General features: G+C 51.6%; 1 protein-coding gene across 4 annotated transcripts; it reads right to left on the bottom strand.

Annotated features, from left to right (window-relative positions):
- Positions 1-302: 302 nt before the first annotated feature.
- Positions 303-18,410, bottom strand: PWWP3A (PWWP domain containing 3A, DNA repair factor). 4 transcript variants are annotated; one of them, XM_019657495.1, is made up of 15 exons: positions 18,331-18,410; positions 17,018-17,142; positions 16,368-16,450; positions 15,219-15,289; positions 12,990-13,778; positions 11,963-12,061; positions 9,613-9,683; positions 9,172-9,270; positions 7,748-7,824; positions 7,133-7,193; positions 5,198-5,273; positions 4,821-4,871; positions 3,957-4,393; positions 2,416-2,504; positions 303-631 (listed from the first exon to the last, which is right to left on the bottom strand). In XM_019657495.1, exons 2-15 carry the CDS (start codon positions 17,072-17,074, stop codon positions 577-579), a joined length of 2,115 nt encoding a protein of 704 aa, XP_019513040.1. In that variant the 5' UTR covers positions 17,075-17,142; positions 18,331-18,410; the 3' UTR covers positions 303-576. The 4 variants fall into 4 exon arrangements, with proteins under 4 accessions (XP_019513040.1, XP_019513041.1, XP_019513042.1 ...); XM_019657496.1 differs by lacking the exon at positions 18,331-18,410 and adding an exon at positions 18,177-18,319; XM_019657497.1 differs by lacking the exon at positions 9,172-9,270.
- Between the last annotated feature and the right edge of the window lie 7,543 nt (positions 18,411-25,953).

The raw sequence follows: 25,953 nt of genomic DNA on the forward strand, positions 1-25,953 counted from the left end.
TGCATGGAAATCCACAAGGGACACAGTGGGCATGGCATTCAGCTGGACCGGAGACTCACTCCCCACATGAGACTGGGAGGAAAGGTCTCCTCTGCCTGTCTGCTGTTGTGCACAAGCAACATGGCAAACGCTGAACACAAGAGCAGCTAGTCTTAAGTCCCACCTTACAAATCCTGGTTTTCCTTGGAAACACACAAGGAGGCACAGCGGGCTCAGGAAGCACCGGAAGAGGAAATCGCGCAGAGGAGGAAAGAAAACTAGAAAAATATGCCAATACCTCTGGAGCTACACATTCCCACCAGACGCTTTCAAAACTCCTGTTTAATATCGGATACAATACTTTTTAACATAAAAAACAAATGTGTACCTTATATTAAACTATTCAGTACAGTCACAGTACAGAAAGCAGTCAAATAAATCACTCTTGTCCTTTTAAAAACCTTTCAGAAACTGTACCTTCCAAAAAAAGCCAGGAAAAGAGAAGCCACAGCCAGATCCGACACACAGGTCCTATCTTCAGTGTGATAGAACAGGGCCTGCGGGCAGATGCCACTACACATGACTGCTGTTCCCACGTCAGTATCGCTGGTTCCTTTCCTCTAGGAGCTGGTTATCAAATATTTCTTTTTCCCTTCAGAAGACAAAAGGCGACAACATCATTTTAGTAATTAATCGTGTTTTGAAGAGCATGAAGCAGAGGAGTGCTTGATGGGGATAGTGTCAGTCTGGGAAGATGGAAAGTTCTGGAGATGGATGGTGGGGACTGAGCTGTGCGCTTAAAATGGTCAGGGTGGTAAAGTTTGTTATGTGTATTTTACCACAACTAAATAAATAAAATTTTAAAGTATAAATACCAAATTGTCCTCATTAAGTGAATTCTTGTTAAGGAAAAGTGGATTGACAACTACCTAGCTGGCTAACACTCTCAGGACAGAAACAGGAACATGGATTCAGAGGTGGGCCCTCAGTGAGGGGGTGCAGGTGTGTCAGTTCAAACAAAAAACGCTGGGCAGCTGGGCAGTGCTGAGGTCCAGTGAAGTCGGGTCTGAACATGGCCTCTGAGATGTAACTTATAAGACGAAAGGGACACAAGGGTGGACAGCTTACGTGACAGACCGACCAGGCAGCTGGAAAACTAATTGGTACCTGGGCAGCTGGTTAGCTCAGGTGGTTAGAGCGCAAGCTCATAAAACCAAGGTTGCCGGTTCGATTCCCACATGGGCCAAGGAGCTGTGCCCTCCACAACTAGATTGAAACAACTACTTAACTTAGAGCTGATAGATCCTAGAAAAACACACTGTTCCCCAATAAAAGTAAAAAAAAAAAATAACCTAACTGGTACCAAAGGAGAGAAATGGCTACCACTCACTAATTGAGTCCTGACCACAACCCTGAAGAAGTAAAACGGGGCTGGCGTATTCACCCTAATTCCCGCACGTCAGCTGGTGAACCACATTTTCAGGGGCGTTGGCCATGTTCATGGCAGGAAGAGGCTGCAAAAAGTCCTACCATTCTTGGTGCTGGCGAGCCAGCGGAAGGAAGAGTGTGGAGACAGAGATGGTCACGGGGCAGGAGGCTGCCCCCCATCTTTATTTATGCATCGAGAGTGCCCAACCCAAGATCCGGGACAGAGATGCCACGTTTCTGCTTCCTAAGGCCCTTTCTGTATGTCAATCCAGCTGCACGCTGGGCCAACATGACCCTGCTGTGGACAGCTGTGCAGGAGGCCTGCCACACAGGCACATGCCAGGATCTGCTCGGGAAGGACAGTGTCAGTGACAGTGCCCAGTCGGCCCTGGACAGAGCCCCTGGCCGGTGACTTGAGTCTTCAGTCTGTCACTGGCATGTGGCTCTGCCTGTTCCCAGCAAGGCCTGGCAGCACGCCCAGAGTGGGATTAGGGGCGCCGAGGCCAGGAATCCAAGGGCAGACGACCACACCAATGTGAGAAATGTCTTGATCAGAGCACTCTCTGACCAGCTAGGACCCACCAGGCTGACTGCTGCGGCTTAATCAGCCTATCCTTAAACAGCCACAGAACTGGAGCAAGAGGGCTTGGACAAACGATGGCCCCACAACAGGATGTCAGGTGAAGGGGATCGCGTACGCATCCAGCCATCAGCCTGGCCATCAGTGCAGGCTGCTCTGGGGCCTGGGTTCGGATCCAGCTCTGCCCACTCCAACCAGCTTGGGACCTGCGCCCACTGCCCAAACTCATCAGAGAATAGGAGTGTCCACTGCTGGCTTCCTTAGCCAGGTGCTAACATTTTCAAGTTAACACGACTCATTTACCAAGCAATCACCTGGACCAACATGTCGGGAATTAGGGGCCTCAGTCATAGCTCCCAGCGGGTGTAGAAATACAAGCCTTGGAAATAAGCCGCAAAATGGTTGGGAACAGGGCCCTGAGTGCATACCGGTAGCCGAGCGAAGGTCCTTTGATGTACTTTTCCTCGGCCGTCTTATAATCCACTGCATCCACCGCAGAGATCGCACAGATGATGGCCTACAAGAGGATAACAGTCAGCTAGGGCCAGGCCAGCATGGCGCTGAGCTCTACAGGGTCCACATGGCACAGTCGAGTGCATGCCAGCCTCCAGATGCGTCCCCATTTCCAGCTCAAAAGATGCCTACGTAACTTGAGACCTCTGCTGTAACAGAGTTTCTGAATTAATTCTGAAATAGCATTACCTTCTGACTACAGATGAGCATTCCCATCACTAAAAGCAGAGAATAAAAGGCAGCCCCCAAACCAACAAGTAACGTTTTTAAAATTTTTAAGTTTGGGCTGGCCAAGTGGCGCAGTGGTTAAGAGCTGGCTTGGGATGCCAGAGGGCCCCGGTTCGGATCCCACATATGAGGGCCAGTGACACTGCCCTCCACAGCTAAGATGCTGAACAACAGCTCAACCTGGAGCTGGGCTGCCGTGAGTCGCCGGCGACGGGTGACAGTGTAGGCTGCAGCACCTGCTGTAGTGGGTTGCCATGGTCTACCGTGTATGGCCAGCAGCCGCAGTGAGCGGCTGTCCAGAAGCGCGACTGATCTGCCTCGCCCGGGAAGAGTGCAATGATGGTGCCAACTTGGGCCAGTGAAGTAACGTCCTCCACTAGAATGAAGAACAAAAGGATAGCAACTTGTCTGCTCCCCTTCCCCCAAATCTCCAATAAAAATCTTAAAAAAAAGAGACAGGCTTTTAAAAAAAAAATTAGTATTGTGGTTACACCACACCAAAAGACAATGGAGCCAGGTCATTCTCTGTGGGACATCCTGGGCACTGTGGGTGGTGGAGTAGCATCCCTGGCCCTATACACCGGAGCCAGGAGCACCCCCAGTGTGACAACCACAGATGTCCCAAAAAGGTAGAATTGCCATTTTAGAGATGCACAAGGAAGTATTTGTGAATAAAAAATGTTTGGGGGTGGGGGATGGGGGTTGTTATTTTGTGAGGGTGAAAAGGATAACTATTGCATTGTTCTGTACACCTGAAACTATCAATAAAATTTTTTTTTTTTTAAATTTGGGGGTTTTTCCCTCCAAAAAACTAGTCGGTGGGAGGGGAGGACTGAAGGCACATATGGAGTCAGGTAACTATTCCGCTGGTAATGAGCAATAAAGGTTCACCACACAGTTTTACTTTTGTACATTGTTTGAGTTTGATGTCTCATCTGCACTGTGAATCCGCGCCACACAAGGCCCTCTGAATTTCACCCTAACCCAGCAGCCACATCTGCTTCCAGCCTAGCCCAAGCCCAGCGAGCATGTGCTAAGGAAAGTCAAAACTCCCTTTTCCTGAGTAATTTCTCGAACAGGCACTACCCACACACACACAGGAAGTGTGCAGCTTATTCCTCCAGTGCCAGCAACAACTTTGGGACAGCCCGCCCTGTGCCACTGCCCACAGGGTGGCTGGGCGAGCACCAGGCTCCATGCTGCCAGGGCCTCCCCGCCAGCCACTCACTTCAGGCAGGAGCACGTCCAGGATGAAGCGGACCCTGTCACCATTGGCCCGTGTCAGCGCCCGGCTGCCCATCTCTTGGTAGACACGCTGCAGGTACTTCACCACCAGGTCCAGCTGCTCCTCGTCCTCCAGGTACGTCTCCACGCACGTCACATACTGGCCCGAGTTCAGAAACATCTTCAGCCACCGGGACGGCTTCTTGTTCTTCAAGATGGCCCGCAGGTGGCTCTCAGCGCCCCTTGCCTTCACGATGTACTCTACCAGCTTCTGGTTGGCGCGGTCCCGGGCGGCCCGTGACCTGTCAGGCAGGACTTTCCTGCAGGACTGCCTCCTGCCCCAGAGGATTCCTACTGTGGGCTCCTCGGGGTCCTCCTGGCAGAGCTGAGGGAACCGGGTACCCAAGACATCCTGCTGGATGGACTTGCGGACAGGGTAACCTGCAAAGGAGGCACACGCCATGGGACTGCCAGCTGGCCAGGTGGGGTCCGTTCACTACGTCTTGAGCTGTGGTGGGCAGGACCCCTTATCTGCCCCAGCTCTGCCCTGCAGCCAAGTTTAACCTGAACAAACAGAGCCCCTGCCCCCAGGAGCAGCACTAGCTCATCCACCTTCCCTCTGAGGATGGGAGGAACGGGACAGTGTGTGGCTATCACTGCCTGAAACATCGAGACAGTAGAGCAGAGAGAAAATGTTGTTTGAGTGTTAACATTCGGGCGTCATCGCACTGGCAGCAACAAGGTGGTGGCGGCTGTGGACCTGCTGTCCAGATCCCATGGCAGGGAGAGGGTAGCAACACCGGATACCCCCAAGGCCTTGGGCAGTAACAGCTGCTCATGCGAAAGGATGAGAATGCCATGGACTCACTGATATCAGCGGCGTAGTATTCCAGGAAGGAGCCGGAGAAGGAACCGCAGCCTGCAGATGACACAGGGGAACGTCAGGCAAGGGACACATGCCCCAAGCCCACCCCTTCCGGCAGGTAGGCTGGTGCAGCACGGGGCCTGGGCTCCAGGTGACCAGCCTGATCCAGAGTCCCCACAGCCCAACTGGGGGCGGACAGAGACTCTGAGTCCAAGGGGCCCTGTCCTCTGTCCACGCCCAGCATCCCGCTGCCACCAGCCTGTATGGGAGACACGACGGTCAGGGGGATGGCCCAAATCTGGCCCTTGCCATACAGAGGAGGCCCTGTGCTGCTATCCCCACCCACTCCCTTAGTCCCAGGCTGTGGAGGCCCCACGTACCAAGCCGGACCCTATAGTCGGTGATCAGGGACACGCACCAGCCAATGGCCTGGTTAAAGTCCTCCTTAGCCTTATTCTGCAATGAAATAGATGGTGGGCATCAGCAGGAGGCTGCAGGGGCCCCTCCCCATCCTCATCCAGCAGGGGCCCTGGTAGACACCCGTGGAGGCCCAGGTCAGGGAACAGGCTGCTCAGAACCTGCGGACTTAAAGGGGAGGGGAGGTACAACCGCTGTGACTGTGGGCACGGAGGGAAACTTTAAAATCATGCCAAATAAACCCTTCAAAGAGATATCTCTGTGCCCAGCACTTAGACGGACGTCAGCCTGGAGGAAAGGACACGAGCCACCAGCAAACCGAGGACAATACCCCTGTAAGCTCCTGGGAAACACCCACAGGCACGACACGAACCCTGAGCACATCCCGCATTACCACCGCCTGGGCTGGCCAACCCCGTGGTTGCCGTATGTGGCAGATGGGGGATGAAAACTGAGTGGGCAGCTGGGGGCGGAGGGGCCGGGGGGCAGGGGGGGAAGGCCTTGCTGACTGACACCTGGGAAGGCAGACCATTTGGCTCTGCAGGGAAGAAGAAACACGGGACCCTACAGATGCCACAGAACCGTGACCATCATACAAATGCCAGTGGACATGTGAGAGCCAATCCATTGACAGCCCAGAACAGGCAACATGGCTGCCCAATGGAGGCGCAGTTCATTGTAACCTCGCCTCCCCTGCGCACCCACATCACAGGTGGACTGAGGACACGAAGACGGCCGCGGACACCCTCCAGGCTTCTGTGATAAAACCCGCTCTGTAGTGTTTAAGGCACATGGATCTCAAAGGTCCTCTGGGCACCCAGAGGGTAAGCTGTCAGGACCTGTGAGCATGCAGCACTGAGTGGGGTCGGTGGCTCCTGGCTGGAAGGTGCCCGGGGATCTGCGTGCAGGCAGTGTGGAAGGTTGTGAGGTGGGAAGCGGGCCACATTGAGGAGCACTCTGATGGGGACAAGCGCCCAGCACTGGTGGCGGGTTAGACGTCACGGTGAACCAACTTGAACATACAAGACAGACAGAGTGAGACACTCATCATGGCATACAAGGGCAGGCTGGAGTCTGTGTGGGAGCTGACCTTCCTAACGCGCAGTGCACCAGAGCCCGAGGCCGTCCATCCTTAGGGAACAGCACAGCATGGGCAGCGAACTCCCTGGATCCCAGCACCCCGAGTACATGGCTCAGATAACAGACTGCTCCCCACCTTGGACCTAGGACCCTGTGCCTGGATGGGTGGGGTGGGCGGGGGCTCCCGGCCGAGTCCAGTTTGGTTTGTTTTTCTGCAAGTTGTGACAACAGAAGCAGGGTTTCACGCTGAGCATATAGCATTATGAACAGGCCTGTGCATTGTGGCTCACAGACTCACATGTGACACAGCACTGATCCTAGAACCATGGGGACATGGCCACTAGAATCAGAGCAGGTCTTCTGGGGAGCGCCCTCGCCCGGACCCGTGCTAGTACTCAGAGTCACTGCACACACCTGAGGCCTGCTGTGCTAAGGATCTGGGGCAGCGGGGTTCCCACTCCAAGGGGCCCCGGTGCCCCGTCCCGCAGGGTGGCTTCCGAACAATCACCTTGGGAAGGATCCTAAAGAAGCAGGCCTCCTGCCCGAGTTCTCCACCACTTCACCCCCTGGCACAAATAGAGCAAACTGTCACCCATGCCACAGCCTCAGTTTCCTCCCCTAGACAAAGGGGAAGATGGGCGGCCACCTCCCAGCTGGGTGGTGAAACTCCCATGAAGGGAACCCCAAGAGCAGCAGCCAGAGCCGGCCTGTAGATGACCGACTGTCACATAAGCCGTGCTTTCAAGGGTTATGCAGAGGACACCGTCACCAGTCATCAAGTGAGCCACTCAGAGCAGCACAGTTAAGAAGCCACCTACCAGAAGCGCCTGCTTGTCCTTGCAGTCAAAATGCTTCAATCTTCTGAGAGGCACTGTGATGCTACAGGAGGTGGAGGCACAGGTTAGCACAGACGGATGTCACTGCATGACCTAAAGACTTCCTTCCTCTGACAAAGCTAGTGGGACTGCCAGGCAGGTCCTGGGGCCCGATTTCCATACCACTGGCCACCATGGGAGGGGTGGAATCACCAAAGGGCCAGAGGGTCAGAGAAGACCAGCTTCACATGGTCACCTTGGCGACGAGTTGACATACTGTCTGCAGAGCCCACTGGAAGTGGGTAACGCATTGTGCGCATTCTCACCCCACGCTGGAGGGCAAGTGGGGAAGGACGGGCATCTACCCACAGGGCAAACCTCAGACTGATGCAGGTCATGCTTCCAGACCTGCAAGGAGGGAGGCAGCTTTGCTAGTTTGTGGAAACGGGGGTCCAATGAGCATTGGGCTGGGTTGGAAAACTGGGCTGTATGACCAGCTGCTCTCAATACAGTCTCTGTGTGGCTGCCTTCCGGGGCTGGATCACCCAATGGGCCCTGGATGCCTGATCCCCGCTCCTACCCCAGACCGTCCGTAAAGAGCAGAGGACAATGGCTCACCCTCTCCCTTTGGGGTTCATGTGTCCTTCGATGAAAAGCACGCTGGCTTTCTTGTCTCTCCGCCTGACACTCTTGACCTGTGGGCAAAGCCAAGGAAACAAAGTGTCAAGAACCCAGGAGAGGGCCAGACGAGTGGCGCAGTGGTTAAGAGCTGGCTTGGGACGCCAGAGGGTCCCGGTTCGGATCCCACATATGAGGGCCAGTGACACTGCCCTAACCTGGAGCTGGGCTGCCATGAGTCGCCGGCGACGGCGTAGGCTGCAGCCCCTGCTGCAGTGGGTTGCCATGGGCTACCATGTGTAGCCAGCAGCCAGCATGAGCGGCCAGCAGCCACTGTGAGCGGCCATCCAGAAGCCAGTGACTGATCTGCCTCGCCTGGGAAGAGTGCAATGATAGTGCCAACTTGGGCCAGTGAAGCAACGTCCTCCACAACTAGACTGAAGAAAAGGACAGCAACTTCTGTTTCCCTTCCCCCAATTCCCCAATAAAAATCTTTAAAAAAAAATAAAACCCAGGAGAGGCCGTGGGTTTTAAATACTTTCCTGTCACCAACTTGTTGAGTGACAGTGACCGACACGTGACAGCTGGGGGGCCGGGGCAAAGCCCACATGGTAACACACTCAGGAACCACCCAAGTTTTGCTGCGTGCATGGCTCTGAGTAGTCTCATAACTGAGCAGAACCAGGCAGGGTTTTCTTACATTTTTTAAATAAAAGGAACTACAACTACTGCCGCCTGCCAACCACCTGTATGTAACCGTCGTGGCTGACTGTCCCATGGCTAAACAGGGCAGGTTCTGGACCAGCCAAGAGCACACAGGCAGGAGGCAGGCCCAGCTCCAGCCCCTGGCCATGGCCTATGAAGGCGGCCAACAAGCCTTTGCACAGCACCTCCCAGGCCGTACACCGAGCGTTCATAGCAAGGGGGCTGCAGATGCTCACACCCAGACATCAGTCACACTAGTGGCCCGTTAACAGGCAGGACGCCCAAGGAACTGGTAGAAACAAGGAAAGGACTGTAAGGGCCAGGAAAAGGGTGCCCACTGCAGGTGGGACACGGCACCTGCTGGGAGGCGGTGCTGGAGGAAGGAGAGGGCCCCCAGGACTGTGCCAGGGACTGTGCTGAGATGCCTGCTCACCAGACATGTGTTCAAGATACACGTTCTACCCACAGGCACCCTGGGTTCTGGGTCTGTCCTCCCACAGCCTTGTTTTCCGTGCAAGGAGGCCCTGCTGACTGCAGCCAGACTCAGTGAGACGACAAGCTGCCCCTGACTGCCAATAACCTTCCAAGTTATACGCCATCATCTCCTACTAAAAGAACTACAGCTAGAATCATGGAATCCTGTCTCTGCCAGAGGAGGTTAAAAGGGAAGTTAAGGGGTGGGAGGAGCCGGGACAGGTGGCCTAAAAAATAAAACTGACCGTTTGCAGCGTCCGGGTGTAGAGAAAAAGCAAAGTCAGCAACTTGGCTACATTTGAGCTCATCCACCACACTGGGGCGCTGGGCAGGATCTCAAATGCCTGTTTCATATGGACAACGGCTCCATACCTCAAATCTAAAACATTAAAAAGCTCCCACAGGGGAGAAAGTCTGAAATGCACACTATTTAAAATGAGCAAATTGTGGATTCTTTTTCAAGCAGGTTTTTGTAAGCCCGCTTGGTAAAAATTTGACCTGTGAACCTCACACTCAATGGTGCCACATGACTAAACAAACCCCCTTTATTTAGGTTCACGTGTCTCCAAAAACCCTGCTTATAGGCCCATCATTTTCCCCAATAATAGTGAAAGAGTGAACACATTCACCCAGGTCCACTGTCGAGAACAGAGGGCGAGGCGGGTGAGACGGAATGCTGTTCTTACCACTGCTGGCCAGAAGGGGTATTTTTGGTATTTAAGCCAGACTAGCATTCCTACTTCAAACGAAGGTGGTTCTAGAATTAAAAAGAAAGAAAAACAAAAGGAACAGGCACGTTAGATCCATGTCAAGCAGCAAATGCAGCAGTGTGAGAGAACAGTTACTGCAGTAACATTTAAACCCGATGTAACACGACCCACTGAAAAGGTCACCAGGACTGGAAAGGCAGGTCTCTAACTCCCATCGCTGGAGTCTAAGGGCCAACTGTGACCATAGCTTGTGGTTAAGAGCACGGTGCAATGCTCTTAGACAATGTGCTGTGGTCACGTAGTCAGTGACATGAAGGGAAGCTGGTAGGAGGGGACGCTGTACCACCTTTGCAACTTCTCTACAAATCCCAAGTTATCCCAAAATAAAACATCTTCTAAAAGGAGCGTGGAACAAAATAAGAAAGGCGCCAGGAACACACAATGAAGACCCGTGTGGGGACTCAGTTTCTAAGGAACTGGGGGCTTTTACAGAGAGAAAGACAGAATTACTTAATCATCAGAGAGCTACAAAATTATCTATGAACAAAATTAACAAAATTAACTATTTCCCACCAGAAAACTCCAGAATGAGGAAATAATTTAAATGCTAAAAACATCAGGTAGGGCCGGCCGAGTGGCGCGTTGGTTAAGAGCTGGCTTGGGACGCCAGAGGGCCCGGTTTGGATCCCACATATGAGGGCCAGTGACACTGCCCTCTACAGCTAAGATGCTGAACAACAGCTCGACCTGGAGCTGGGCTGCCTGCCGTTCGCGATGGCAGGTGGGTTGCCATGGGCTACTGTGTGTAGCCAGCAGCCAGTGTAGCCAGCAGCCAGTGTGAGCAGCCATCCAGAAGCGGGCGACTGATCTGCCTCGCCCAGGAAGAGCACAATGGTGGTGCCAACTTGGGCCAGTGAAGCAAAGTCCTCCACAACTAGACTGAAGAACAAAAGGACAGCAACTTGTCCAAAACAACAAAAAAACAAAACAAAAAACATCAGGTAACATCAGCAAGCAGAGGCTAGTGTTTGGTGCAGAGCCTGCCGCTACTGTTGGACAAGGGGAGCTGGCTGGCCCACGACCCTACAGGGAAAGGTCTATGGGCGAGGCAGAAAGGGGGCCAAAAAGGCGGCCTCCCACAGACCCGTGAAGAGCAGCTGCCCTGTGAGGAGCCTCTTTTCTCTGAGGACAATGGGTCATGGACGCAGACAGCCAATTCAGGACCCGGCAGTAAATACCCAGACAGACAGGGCTGATGGGGAAACCCAAACCAAACAGAGGCACAAAGCAGGAGAAAAAGCAAACATCCAGGTTTGGGGGGCTGAGGGAACTGACCCCTAGCTGGTGGCAGTGAGGATGGAAATGCCCCTTTGGAAAAAGGCACAGTGTCCCTTCTCTGTGGCCCAGGAAGCCCTGCTCCAGGAGCTGATGCTACAGGGTTATTTCCCAAAAGCACATGGCACATGCAATGGGGCCCCACAGCCACGGGATGGTCTAGACTCCGACAGTGAGGGAGGCTTAGTAAGGGATCTGTGTCACGCCTAGTACATGATATCCAGTCGCCACTGAAAAAAGTGAAAACATAAAAAATGTCTGACATTGTTACATTAGAAATAGGACAATGCAAACTTAAGTCAGCGATACAGTGAAGGAAAAGCAGCGAGTGGTGGTTTGGGGAAAATCGTGTGCCCAGAGTGTGCAAGTGGTAAGACATGGGATAGCCCCAGGGCTGCACCCACATCAGCTTCCTGGTCTGGCAGGATGTTGCCATCGGGAGACTGAAGGACAGGTCCCTACCCCTCCCTGTGCTACTTCTGCAACATCCTGTCAATCTGTAATTCTTTCCAAAACAAAAGCTTTAAGAAAACAATGGATTAGACTCTGTTGAGATGAGTGGCAAGTCTAAGGAGGTGACTGTCCCTGATCGCTTAGTTAGCGAAGCTAGTGGGGTTCCGGGCTGTGACGCTGTCCACGGTGGTCTGCCTGGTGCAGGCAGCACATGGGGGAGAACGCAGGCTCCTGAGACACACAGAGAGCATCCCCAAAGGACTGAGGGGCACCAGGCCACAAGCCAATGGTGGTGGTGGGGCCCACCTGTGTACGTGGCTGTTCCCCTTCGTTCCCAGGAGGGGACACAGGACAAGGGAAGGAAGCCTCATGCTGACAGGGAGTCCCTCCTCCCTTTGTGTGGCTGTGTTTAAGGCAGGGGACGGAGTCCTCAGCACTTTCCAAGGTTTCAGTAGAAGAGAGGAAAAGAGAGCTTGGGCAAAGGTATGAGGACTGCACCCAGGGGGCTGAGAGTGTCCTGGTCGTTCCCGGGTCTTACCGTGATATAAAAGGATTCTTGGGAGCTCCTCCTCCTCGTCCTCCTCCAGAATGGAATTAATGGGGTCAAGCTCCATTGACTCTTCAGAAGAGGCACGGTCTGCCAACAATGTCAGGTTAGGCTTTCATGGTCATTGGCCCGGCGACTCACGCCAAGAAAAACATTTCGTGATACATAACCATCAAGAAAAAGACAGCAGACCCGTGTCACACAGACTTGCACACTGCCTGATTCAAGCAGGGTGCACTCCCATTAGACATTTAAAGGACAACTAAACGAGACAGAACAAGAGGGACACCCTCTGCGCTGTAGCTGGCAGATAGGCACAGGAAGCGATCAAAGTCATGTGAAGTGAATGGGGTTCTGGGGGGCTCCCTGTGTGGGACTCACTTCTTCCTGGTGTGAAGAGCATGGTGGATGTGCAGGGGCAGGGGTATAACAGGGGACAAAGCAGGCATGTGGCCACTCCCTTCAGTACACAGGGGTGCTGCCTGTGAACATGCCAGCAGGCAAGCAGGAAGTGTAGAACTAAAGGAGACAGAACCCTTGGCAGCAGGCGGGTGGTGAGTAGACCTCAAGACACCCTGCTGTGAGGAAATCAGGGTTTCCCAGTTAGCAGTTCAAAAGTCAGTGGGATGCTATGAAGTGAAAACGGAACAAAATGTCAGTGCGTGGCCGCAGGCACAAAAACATGTGCACACAGGAATTCCTGAGATGCCTCAAAGTGAGTTCATCACTGAGGGTTCTGTCTTCTTACTCACATAGCATGCAGGGTAAAGGAGTTAATCCTCAGGTGAAGGCATCTGTCCCCAAAGGTTCAGTCCCCTCCCTCCCCTGCAGATGTGGAGCAGCGCGAAGTGCTACAGCCCAGAGGGAGACACACACAAAAAGGACCCAGGGATGCCTGCTCTGGATCCAGTCTGGTAACCATCTCACTAAGATCCGGTTACAAACACATGCTGCCTGCCTGAGGGTCTGGGCAGGAGGACCACAGTACCACCCTAGCCCAGCGCCGGACAGGCCTTACCTTCTTCCAGGGCCTGAAGTCTCATGTTGTCCGCAGGTGCATGGGGAGCGTGCGGGCTGAGCCTGGTGGCACTGCGCAGAGTCATGCAGCCCTGCAGCCCTGACCTCTGGCCGCCATCCGGGCATAGCTGCTTGGCAGGCAAGCTTCGCACATCTGGACAGGCTGGGTGCAGAGCCGGGCTGCTCCATGGCAAAGCTGGGAGGCGCCCCTTGGCCCACAGACCATGTTCCCAAACTCGGGAAGGTGAGCTCAGGGCTGCCCGGTTGCCCGCCTCTTCCTCATTCTCTCTTTCCCAATGTCCCTCTGAAACTGAAGGACCATTCTGACACCCGCCGGACTCCTGTGCTGAGCTTCTTCCCCTTTTATTTGGGGTCGTCCGATTTTCAAGGTGTAGCCTTGATCCACTCCTGTCCTGAGAACCACCTCCGGCTGAGAACACCAGGGTAAGTGGGCTTTCTCTTTCCCCGAGCCCCTTCTTGTGGTCTACTTGGCACTTGGGGTCCTTTTCACAAGTGGGAGAGCCTGCCAGCCTCAGGTGTGCACATTCTCCCCTCTTAGGTCCAGAACTGCCCGACACAGCTTCATGGACTGAAGATGAAGAGCTGGGATCACAAAGCAAGGCAGCCGGTTCTGTGTGCTTTTCTCCTGAAGACCCAGCAGTCCCTTCCTCCTTTGAGCAGCTTTCTTGCAGCAAACAGGGTCTCTCATTCAGAACATCCAGAGCCACTCGAAGTGACCGTCTGTAGGTCAGCTCCTCCATGGGTTCAGCAGCAGCCTTGTTCTGTGAGGCTGAAGGGCGGGAGACAAAGCCTGGTGATGCCCAGATGCCCGGGTACCTCCATTACCATGCCTGACTCTGCCACCTGTTTTCTACCTGAAGGGATGACTAACACCTCTCCCTCCATCTTCCCAAAAGGGGACAGGACTACAAAAGCACAGCTGGCTGTGGGGCTACATTAAAAAAAAAAAAAAAATTGAGTGACCCTAGCCTGACTGGGTTACAAAGGTAAAATTCCTCCAGGTTACAAAGCAATCCTGCCAGCAAGAACACTTATTCAGATGTTTGGCAAATCCTCTCCCAACCTGATAACTTCCAATTCAATCAGGATCAAGGAGAACCCAGGCACAGGAAATACGGTTGATATATTGGGGGGGGAGGAGGAGGGCCAGGAGGGCCCGTTGAAAGGGCTCCTTGTGGCCATCATCCGTCCACACTTCTTTGCAAGGGCACCTCAAAGGCAGGAAAGAGCGCCTGGGCCCGGTGTTAGGCCTGGTCATTTACTCGGTCCGACACACAGACCTGGTGCTGTTGCTGGGAACCAGGTGACGGATGCAACCTCGCAGCTCAGAGGGCATAACACCTCCATCAACACAGGATTTCCCCTGTGTTATAGTAAAGGCACCCACCAGTAACGGGTCCCACAGACCTAAGCAAATACAGCAGCAACCGGGAGGGGCTGGTCGCCATGCAAGGATGTGCAGGGCTGGGTCCTGCTTTGAACAATAAACAGTTGTTCTTCCAAACACACAGGAAGAGACCCTTTTTTTACAAACACCACGGGAAAGCGTCTGGGAGACCTTGCACAAGGGATAAGCAGTGCCACTTTGAGGAGAAAACGTTGTGTTTGGGTTTGTGGGACTGCCAGGGTCCTGTCACCGTGAGGAGGGGGAGGGGGAGAGGGAAGGGTTGGGCTCAGGCCAAGTCTCCCACCTATGCAATGTAAAGTGGGCAGGGGGGGTGGGGAGGGGACTGCCATTTCCTGTAGACAATGGGTGGTCCCACTATGTCTTCTCCTTGGCTCAGCTTCCTAATTTAAATACACAACCTAGTGCTTTTGAAACCCTAGGCAGAGAGACCAGACCAGCAACATAACCGTTTTTTTCCAGTCTTATTATGGGACAAGGGAAAAGAGGAAGTCTTTCCCCTTCTCCTCAAGGAAGCAAACCCATTCCAGGTCTTGTACACCCTAGAGGCCAAGCGGATCCTTGCCCCAGGCCACTCTGGGAGTCAAGCACAGGATCGGGTTCTGGGGGCAAATTCTAGGAAGCTTTGAGAAAGCACATCCGTTTTCTCTCCCTCCTTGCGCTCACGCTCACGGAGCTCATGTTCCCGTGTGTAAAGGGAGTAAGTGGTATGCAGGGTCAATTTTCACCTGGAGGCCAAGTCTCCATGCTTTCCCAAACTGGCTTCTTCGTTAGGGCCTTACGGCTCCTCCCAAATCGTCTTACCCAGTAAGGAAGCGATGTCCTCGATGTGGGACCTCTTCAGGGTCTCCGCATTCTTGCTCTTCACCTTCATTCTGCAGGGACAGAAACAACCGTTACCCGCTGCACCCAAGACCTAGAGACATTTTCAAACATGTTTTTCTTTAAATGACAAAAGAAATTAGATGCGTTTTCTTCCTTCTCAACCTTTCACATAAACCAAAAGTTACAGCCAACTAGAAATTCATGTGCCTGAGGTTAGAGGTGGCAAGGCCCCTGGTGAGTGTAGTTTTGTTTTTCTTTTTCTCTTTTAAGATAGAAAAGGTACGCTGGATTTAAGACTAAAAATGAATTCAAATTGTGGCTTTTATGAGGCAAATCCTACTTTGAACTCCTTTGTTAGATTTTCAGAGTAGATAATAATGCCACTAAAAGCTGTTTATAGCCCAGCAAGTGTGTTTAAAAGGATGTGCTTTTCTTTCAAATTTGAGTATTCAATTACCTTCCAACCACAGGGAAAGTGTGAGCTGGGGACAAGGCAAACTTAGGAGGCAGCTGTGAAGAAAGAGGAGTGGGGACGGAGGAACCTACTGGGCTTTTAAAAAAATTTTCTATTTGGAATTGGGAATTCTATCAGACACATGGAAATCAGCCATACGCAATCTAGGCATTTTAACCTTCATTCTAGATGATCTTATGTCCTTTCCTGGACAAGAATACAGTGCACTGCCCATCACGGTGCACTGCCCATCACGGGCGTGCCTTGTGGCTGCCAAAGAACAGTTTATTAGGGGGACAGACTCAAAACCAGGTATTTCAAAATTGATAGGCCTGTCTCTCAAGTTTCTGAAAAACACACACAAATCCATGGGAAGGAAATACCCATCTGAACACCAACGACAAGCGTTTAACCTGTTTGTGATTCATGTTCATTCCATTTTGTACTGCTCTCTCTGGAGATCACACACAATAAATGCCTCGAGTAGATCTTCAATTTCCAAACTGATGTAAAAGAAAACCAGTTTTCCTCTTAAAGATATTATGAGCACTAACAGTTACAACAACTAAACAGTTAATAAAGCCCTTAGTCGTAGATTTCACTTTTTTTTGGGGGGGGGGGTTAAAAAATCTCATAGGGAAAAAAATAGTATTAAAAAAGACACAATACTTAACTTTTTGTCTACGGAGAGTATTTGAACTTTTAGAAAAAATTCCTTTTTTCTCTTAGTTGTTGACATCTCAGTTCTGGCCAAAACCTATGTTAAAAAAAAAAAAAATCCTTGTTGTTAAGGCACAACTAACAGTTAACAGTTAGAAGCAGTGGCAACACCTGGATACAAACACAGTGAATAATACTTGAAGAATACAACCACAGGACTTCAGAGATATTGCCTAATACTTATTTTGCAAATGGGGAAACTGAGGCACAAGGTCAGTGGCAAACAGGACAAGGTCGGGTTTGTGCTCTGCAGTCCAGCATTCTTCCCATCACTTTGCTGGCAAGTCTCCCCAAGACTCTCCCATTATTTACTATCACAGGGCTCCCTGCCAGATATTTCCTTGAGCTACAGCCTTACATGCCTTTTAGAGCTCTTAATTTTGTTTTTAGTGCAGAAAAAAAGGCACTTCCGGCAGTGTAACCTTGTAAGCACTCGACCAAAATCCCGTTAAATGAGGAATGAGATTCCGTGCCAACAGATACAGCAGCCAACTGTTCAGGCTCAATTATTTCACTGAAGCAACTCTTAGACCTCTCTTGATAAAGATTTTACTTGTCACCGAAAGTCATTTCTAATTCCTAAATTATACAATAATGCTGTCACCTTTGCAGGCCATAATCGCTCTCTCCATTTGCAGAGGACATACTTGGCGTCCGTCATGATTTGGACTCATGTGGCAAGTGGTAAGAATTTGGCACAAAGTGCTTGAAGGTCTGGTGCGACGGATCCTGCAAAAAAATTTGCATGGTGGTTTCTAACATCGTTTGCTGGCAATTTTAACGAACCCTCCAGGGTGAAGGTAATGGGACAATTATAACACAGCACAAGATGCCAAAAAGAGGTGACTGGCCCTACTCAGGGGGTCGCCTGGATTTTTTTTCGTAAATAAAAACAGCCGGATTCCCTCCCAAAGGTTGTCTAGATTATTTTTAAAAGGTTCCTTAATAAATCATCTCTGTGCTAAAGTCCACCTCCCAACTCAGCTCAGAAAGCGTTTTAAACAAAATTTACAGCCCTCCCCATTTGGGAAGCTCAGTGGACCACAGAGCAAAAAAAAAAAAAAAATCAGAGGGAAAGGACTGCTCTTTTGGCCGTCATGTCCCTGAAGGATAGGACAGCTGCAAATGCCTGTGACATCAATGGGAAGGCTGGTTGGGCTGTGACACAAACGAAAAGGAGGTGGGAGTTCGTTTGTGCAATGGGGGATTCACTCAGCAGAGGTGGGGGTTCAGACAGAGGAGGAGGATTAAGGCAGCAGAAAAGGAATTCAATCAGAAGAAGGAGTTCAGGCTGTAAAGGAATTCATGCAGAGAAGAGGGGGTTCAGGCGACAGAGGAGGGGGGGGTTAGGTAGCAACAGCAGGGGTTCGGGCAGAAGGGGGTTCCGGCAGCAGCAGGGGATAGGGTAGAACGGGGTTCGGACAGCAGAAGGAGGGATTCAGGCAGAAGAGGGAATTCGGGCAGAGGAGGGATCAAGTAGCAGGGGGACTGGGCTGAAGAGGAGTTCAGACAGCAAAGAAAGGGCTCGGGCAGAGGAGAGGATCGGGTAAAAGGGGGGTCGGGCAGCAGAAGCGGGGGGTTCAGGAAAAGGAGGAGGGGATCGGGTAGAAGGGAGGTCGGGCAACAGGGGGTCTCAGTGAAGCGGGGTCTCACGCAAGAGGGGCGGAGGTTCCCGCGGCAGCACGGGCCAACGCCCGGAGGAGCCTTTTTCGGGGTTCGCCCCTCCCCCCAGCCCGGCCGCCTCAGCTCCCGGCCCCACTGACCCGAGTGGTACAGCCCACCGGGTTCACCAGGCGCCCGGCCTCCCCAGCGCGGGGTCCCCAAGCCCAGCGCGGAGGGCGAGACGCCACGGCGACCCAACAGCGGTGGCACCCGTGCCGCCCAGACGCTACCGCCCACGCCCACGTCCGCGCTCACCTCCTCCGCCGCCTCCGCTGCTCTCCGCTGCTCCCCGCGGGCCGAGGGCGGGGCCAGGCTCGCAGCGCCGCCAAACTCCGCCCCCGCAGCCGACCAATGGGGAGCGTGCGACCGCTTCAAAGCCCCGCCCTTTCCGCCTGGCAGAGGGCGAGGTTGGCTGACTGACAGGTGAGCGCGCGAAGGGCAGACTGACTGACGGACGCGGGTGGGCGGGCACAAACTGACTGACGGATGCGAGGCTGAGTGATAGGAGCGGGTGGGCGGGCACAAAGTGACTGACGGGAGCGAGGGTGAGTGACCGTAGCGAGCGCAGATTGACTGATGGGAATCGGGCTGAGTAACGGGCCCGAGTCGATCGCGAGGCTGACCAGCGGGCGAGGGGGCGGCTTTCGTCTTCTCGACCGCTCTCCCGCTGGAGTGTATGAGTGGTTTTGGCCCAACATTCTTTGTAAACCGCCTCTGGGTGCCCGCCGCCTTCCGCTACTGCTTCCAGGCAGGCCCTCGGGGCTTGGCTTGGACCCTGTGAACTTTCGAGAGACTACCAGAACTTTCTAGAACCGTCGAGTTACTGAACTTCTCAGTTGAAGCGATTGGAGTTCACGGCCCCCCCCATGCACACCCGCAAAAGGGAATCGCGTGTTTGCAAATAATCCCCATACTTTGTCCAGTACCAAGGGAAGCAGGGACCCCGCGTGGACACCTGGAAGCTGGGCTCGGGCTATTCAGTCAAAGGGCGCCTTGACTCTCTTTTTAATATATTATTCACTATGATGCCAAATTTTAAGATTGAGATAAAATCGACATGGATCATGACCATTGTTCCCTTTATCCGTGGGGGATGTGTTCCAGAACCCTCAGTGAGGCCTGAAACCGCAGGGAGTACTGAGCCCTCAGACTTTTTTCTCCAAGCGGTTGACCCTGAACCAGGTTCGGGAGTGAGGGGTGCCGACCATTCATGACCGTAAATCTTACAACTTTTGACTACCATGGGCCCTTTGCAACATGGATTCAACCAGCCACATATCCATCATGATCGTCATGTCGATCCGAGGTTGGGGCTGAATGGGACCGAAGTTTTGCCACCCTGAAGCTGCCTTTTTGGGGTATTGATTTGAAGTTGCTTATTAAGAAAGGAAAGATTCAGAAAGAGCCTTTGACCCTCCTTCCTGTCCAAGACATTCAGATGGAAAAACCTGGTTTAGGACGGAAATCGGAAGCTTAGGATGTCACCTTAGCAGCCTAAGCATTGAGTATGATGGGTGGGAGGGTGTCTGTTAGCTAGATATCCCGAGTCCCAGGGAAGCAAAAATTTACCTGCAATGCGTGTTCCTCTTTTCCTAAATTACCTGTAAATCACCCATAAACCCCAGCCCCCATTTTTCTCCTTTCTCCAAAATGTCATGTGTACCCAATGTCACCTTGCTGTCTTTGGAGTTTTCATGCTTATGTGAATTCCCCTTGCACACATGTTAAAATTTTGATTTTTCTATAATCTGTGTCTGTAAATTTGATTATTATACCAGCTAGAAGGACTTAGACAGTGGGAGGAAAAGCCTTAATTTTTTTTAGACCCCACAGGTTTTCAAGCCAGCCAGGAGAAAAACCTCTGCAGTTGGGAATGTGGAAATACTGTTTTTGATCCGCAGTTGATTAAATATAGGGATGTGAAATCTGTGGATATGAAGGGCCGAGTGTATTTATTGGAAAAAACCCACAGATAAGTGGATCCATGCAGTTCAAACCTGTGTTCAAGGGTCAACGGTACATACAAACCTCTGATGAAGTTTAAATTATAAATTAGGCACAGTTAGAAACTAACAATGATAATAACAAAAAACAATGTGCAGTAATAAAAGTTTTTGAGAGGCTTTGGGGCTGTTAGTAAGTAAAATAAGAGTGACTTGAACACAAGCACTGTGATCTGAGTTGCTCTGACAACCAAGATGGCAGGAGCATGTACAGAACAGAGGGATGATTCACCTGACAGGGATGGTAGGGATGGAGTAGGCAGTGAGAAATGTCATCCCGCTACTTAGAATAGTGTTCAATTTCAAATTTATGAATTGTTTATTCTGGAACTTTCCTTTTAATATTTTCAGACCTCAGTTGGTTGCGGGTAACTGAAACCATGGGCTGTGAAACCGCAGATAGGGGAGACTACTGTATATTAGTGTCAGGTATACAATGTAACGATTTGGTATATGTATATATTTTCCATGGCCTCTTGACATGTTTTAATCCTGCGAGGACAAGGGCCGCCTTGTGGAAGTGTCCTGTCAGATTGAAATGAAAACTGGGGAATAGAGGTTCGGTTTACATCTTGTCAGCATTTAGGACCTCTCAGGTCCTGATGTGGCGCCGGAGTACAATGGCAGGAAAGGTGGGAAGGAGCAGTCTCCCAGGGCCTGACCCCCAACGCCTTTGCCTGACTCCTGGAGTGTCACATGACTCCCTCTTGTTTTTGGAATTTCCTATGTCAAACATGGCTGGTTTAAGGGGGATTGTCACTGGACACCTGTAAAGCTCCTGTAGGACGGTGACTGGCATTCACACCAGTGGTTGTAGTCAGTGTCAACTAGGTCAAGGTATGGTCAAGGTTTCCAGTGTGGTCCCCTTATGACCTAAGTGGGGACTTGAATGGATTAAAACACTGGGTGAGTCTCAGTTCAGAGGCTATTTTGATGTTACAGTTCAATCATTTTAGAAAATATAGATTCAGTTCTGATTCAGGCTGGGTCACTAGGTATGCGTGGAAGTGTATGTTTTAATCTTTGATTCAGTTCATGGTTCGGTAACAGACTTAATACATTTTTCACCCCTCATCAAATTAACAAAGATGAAAGAAGTAATCACGCCTGGCCCTAGTACAGGGTGTTAGATGGGCCATAACACAGGCGGCTGGGAAGTATGTATTAGTACCTTTCTGAAAAGCAACTTGACATTATCTGTCAAATGCCTTGAAAACATTTCCCACAATTTCCACTTCAGCGATTTATCACAAGGATACAGTCAGATGTACCGTAAGACATGTGTGCACCATGATTTATATCATGGAAAAAATCAGGAGTCACCTGAGCCTCTGATAATAGAGGTATGGTTAGCTCAAACAGGATGGAAAACATTTTTCCAAACATCTTGAGTAACAAGACAAAAATGTTTCTGATACATTTCCAGTCACACAGGAAATCTTCAAATGAAAGCTGGAACTGACTTCCAAGAAGGTTGGGTCCTGTTGGAGAATGTCCTCAGCAGCTCTGGCAGGCATGTGGCTGCTTTAGGAGCAGATCCTTTCATGCCACTGTGAGTCTCAATGACTTTGGATGTCTATTTATTCTTTAAACAAATATGTGAGAGAGTCCTTGGTGACAGGAACAAGGCACACAACGGTGAGGACAGTAGCTCTCAGAAAGTGCTGGCACGTCTATCAGCACTTCATAAACTTCACTTAACGCAAGAACACCAAAGGGCCGTATAATCGTTAGCCTGTTTGGGTTATCGTTGTACAACAAACCACCCCAAAACAGTGAACCGAAACAAAACTGATTTGGTTTGTTTCCAGTGCTACTGGATAACCTCCCTACCTTAAGGTCTCTAACCTCAGTCCCATCTGCAGAGTCCCTTTTGCCATGCCACGTGGCATATATAGCGCTTCCAGGCATGAGGGTATGGACATCTTGGGGGCCCATCTGCCCACTTCGGAGACCAAGGGAGAGTAGACGGCGTGGTCTAAATGCTGGACACATCGTGTCTGCCCCACATCGCACAGGTCCAAACAACCATACAGCTATACCTAGCTGCCGGCAGACTGGAAGGACATCTTTTCCTCTGGACCATGTGTCCAATCATAAATGGAGTTCAACCACTCAGAGAGAAGGGACATTGGAGGACAGCCAGCCAACCCTGACACAGCAAGACCTGTCCATACCTCGCCCCATGGGTGGTTAGAGGATTCACTGGGCCCCCTCCTTTAAGTGTCTCTCACAGTGCTTGGCACCCCACCACTGGGGCTCTAGGGGACACAGTGGGGCTAACTTCAGGGAGGCAGTTTTTGTGGGGTAGACAGCAGACCTGAGCATTCAGGTTGGCTCTAATCCCTGGACACGTCGTCTGGGTCTCAGTTTCCCCACTGGGAGTTGGGGAGACTACCTGTCTGTGGTGCGTGGAACCAGGGCAGGGTCCTGAAGTGTTGATGAGTGAATGACAAGTATGTAGTGATTGGACAGATGCCTCCCCATTGGGCTGCCCAGGGGACCATGCCAGAAAGCCCTGTGTAGACCAGAGCAGAGTTTCAGATTCTCGGGACCCTTACCCACAGCATGTAAAACAGAGGGAAGGCTGGCATTGTGACTCTGAGGGGCCGAGAACAAACCCAAAAAGAAGGGTACCCCTATGTCCTAAATTGCTCCTACTGAGACCTCAGGTGCCACCAGTCACACCTCCAGCTCTCATCCTATAGGCCTCCTGCTAGCTGTCCAATGCCGGTCTCCCACCTGCTCTCAGTGTCTTTGATAGGTGTGCCAAACAGAACCCTAAGGTGGTCCCCAATGGCTCGTGCCTCTCCTCTTGAGCGTGGATAGAATCCGTGATGTGATGGGTGTTGCACCCTTGATTATATGGCAAAGGCAAAGGGATTTTCCAGATAGAATTAAGGTCCTTACTGATAATTAAGGTTTCCTACCTTTAATCAAAAGGGAAATGACCCTGGGTGGACCTGGTCTAATTAGGGGAGCCCTTTAGAAGAGAGACTGGAATCCTCCTAAGGTAACAGAGGCTCTCCTGTAGGCCACGGAGGTCATGCAGCTGCTAGGAAGAGAATTTTGCAAACCACCTGTGAGCCTGGGAGAAACCCCGCCCCACAGTAGGAACCGAGCATTCAGGTGTCCCTACGTCCCCCCATGATGGGATTACAAGTTCCTTTCTGGCCTTCCTTGATTTCCATGTTCTGCCCGCCACCTCGCCCTCTGATGGCCCAGCTCAAGTCTCAGCTCTTTCGTGAAACCCTCCTTTTGAGCCCACAGCCAGTCTGCACCTAAATCATGGTGGCCACTGGCACTGTTCCTGTCTGGTTCTCTCTCCTCCGGGGGGCATGTGATGACTTCACTTCCAGCTCCATTCAAACGCAGATGTGGCCATGGCACTTGCTTGGGCGGATGGTAACCAACATGCATTTCCCCTTGTCCCCTTTCTGCCCCTTCAGGGACCAGCTCTACTCCTGATGCTGCTTTGCCAGCTGGTCTGAGAATGAGAAGGGTGGCACCACAGAGCTGGCCTGCCAACTGCAGTGGACATTGGCCTATGAGTTCCCTGTGGCGGCTGTCACAGAGCATGGTGAGCTGGTGGCTTCAAAAACAGATATTTATGATCTCATGGCTCTGGAGAAGTCCATGGTCAAGGTGTCGGCAGGGCTGGTGCTTCTTGGGGCTCTGGCAATCCTTGGCTCATAGGCACATCCCTCTCTGTGCACATGGCTTGCCTTCCCCTCTGTGTCTGTGTCCCTTCTCTTCTTACAGGGACACCAGTCATTGAATTAAAGCCATTCTACTCCAGTGTGACCTGACCTCATCTTAACTAATGACATCGCAAGGACCCTCTTTCCAAATAAGGTCCCGCTCTGAGGTTCCAGGTGGACATGAATTTGTTCAACCCAGTCCAGTACAAGATACAGGAAACTTCATGTGGAATGATGCTGACCAGCAGGGTGTTTGTCACTGCAGCTTTGCCTCAGAAAGCCAGGCTGGGGCTGGTCGAATGGCTCAGTTGTTTAGAGTGCAAGCTCTGAGCAACAGTATCAACAGTTCGATTCCCACATGGGCCAGTGAGCTGCGCCCGAGCTGAGCTGCCGCTGAGCTGCCAACAGGTGGCAGGATGGCTCAGCTGGTGAGAGCACGTGTTCCTAACAACAAGGTTGCGGGTTGGACTCCCGCATGGGATGGTGGGCTATGCCTACACACAACTAAGATTGATCATGGAACCTTGAGCTGAGCGGCTGTGAAGTGCCGGCAGGCGGCCGGATGGTGACTGGACTTGGAGCTGAGCTAGCTGCGCCCTCTACAACTAAGATTGAAGGATAACAACTTGGCTGTTTCCCTTCCCCAATTCCTCAACACTGTTCCCCTTCCTCAATTCCCCAATAAAATCTGAAAGAAAGAAAGAAAGAAAGAAAGAAAGAAAGAAAGAAAGAAAGAAAGAAAGAAAGAAAGAAAGAAAGCGGGGCTGATTCACATGGTAATGTCATTATTTCTCTACACACTTGTCTCCCCCAAGACACTGATCTCCTGCCAATGAGAGATGGTGTGACGTTCATTACTGTATCATAGAGGATGGAAAAATTTATTTTACCAGCTGGCACCAGAACTCATTTTAGAGATGCAACTGGATTTGTTTAGGAAAATACTGTAATTAGTACGAGAGGATGGTACAGGAGGCTCTGAGGACATGAGATGAAAGGGCCTACTGAGAGACTGCTGAACTCTGGGCAATAGCATAGCTGCTATGTCTGGGGGAGGTGGAAGCCATATAGATCAAGGGACAGACAGATGCCCAGGAGACAAAGGCTGACACATGGAAGTCAGGGACCTCTGACATCCCATCCGGGACCCCTGTGCCATGAAGTGGGCTTGGCCAGATCCTCCCTGAGTCAGACCCACTCAGCTAAAGCCAAGAACAATCTTGCACAGCCCAAGCGCCTGTCCATACCCACTGGGTGGACAGTACCGTCGAAAGGATAAATATCAACATGACTCTTAGAAAACACCTGGAATTCACAGAAAACCCAAGGAGAACCAAGCTACCAATTGAAACTCTAACTGGTCCAGCATACCTGGAACTAAGGCCGTAGGCTTGGCCCAGCCACGACCTTGTGCTGACATTGGCAGGTCAGTAAGTGTGGGAATGTCCTGGAGGTGGGACGGGAAAGGGGGTTGGAGGTAGGGGTGCAGGATTCTGTCATGTTCCTTAGCTTTGTTTGCTTACCTTTGGCCTGTATTATTTCTGTATTGTTTCTTTTTTGAATGCCAAAAAAATTTAAAAATTTTAAAATATCTACATAACCCTTCCCTGATCTGGCACTGCCTCCCTCTAGCCCCCAGGAGGTTATCTATGGTCACAGAGTTATCTGCTCTGCGCAGCACATCAGACCCCGCGGTTTTCCCCTGACAGTTGTCCTGGGAGCCCAGGCTCCTAGCTTGGTCTTCAGGGCTCATCGATGACCCCACTGATGGCTGTAAAGAGGCCATGCGCCTTCTTCTCTGCACTGACCCCATCGTGTCACTGACCAGCATTAATGCCACAGGGCGTGGTCTCTCCCCTCAGCCCTGGGGAGGCCATCCTGTGCACTGTAGGGGGTTGAACAGCATCCCTGGCCTCACCCACTCAATGCCAGGAGCACCTCAGTGTGACAACCACAGATGTCCTCAGACATGGTCCCATGGGGCAACATTGCCCCAGGTGAAGCCCATGGTCATAGACTAATTGTATTCCAGCCATCACGTCTAGATGTGGCTGTGACTGGGTCAGCTAGCCAGCTCGAGGTCCTGCATCCACCAGGTGTATGAACAAATGAAAGGCGATTCCTCTAGAACCTCTACCTATTCGGCAGGATTTCCCTTCAGGGATGGCCACAGT

Source organism: Hipposideros armiger, unplaced genomic scaffold (assembly GCF_001890085.2).
Source record: "Hipposideros armiger isolate ML-2016 unplaced genomic scaffold, ASM189008v1 scaffold_275, whole genome shotgun sequence".
In the NCBI taxonomy this organism is placed as follows: domain Eukaryota; kingdom Metazoa; phylum Chordata; class Mammalia; order Chiroptera; family Hipposideridae; genus Hipposideros; species Hipposideros armiger.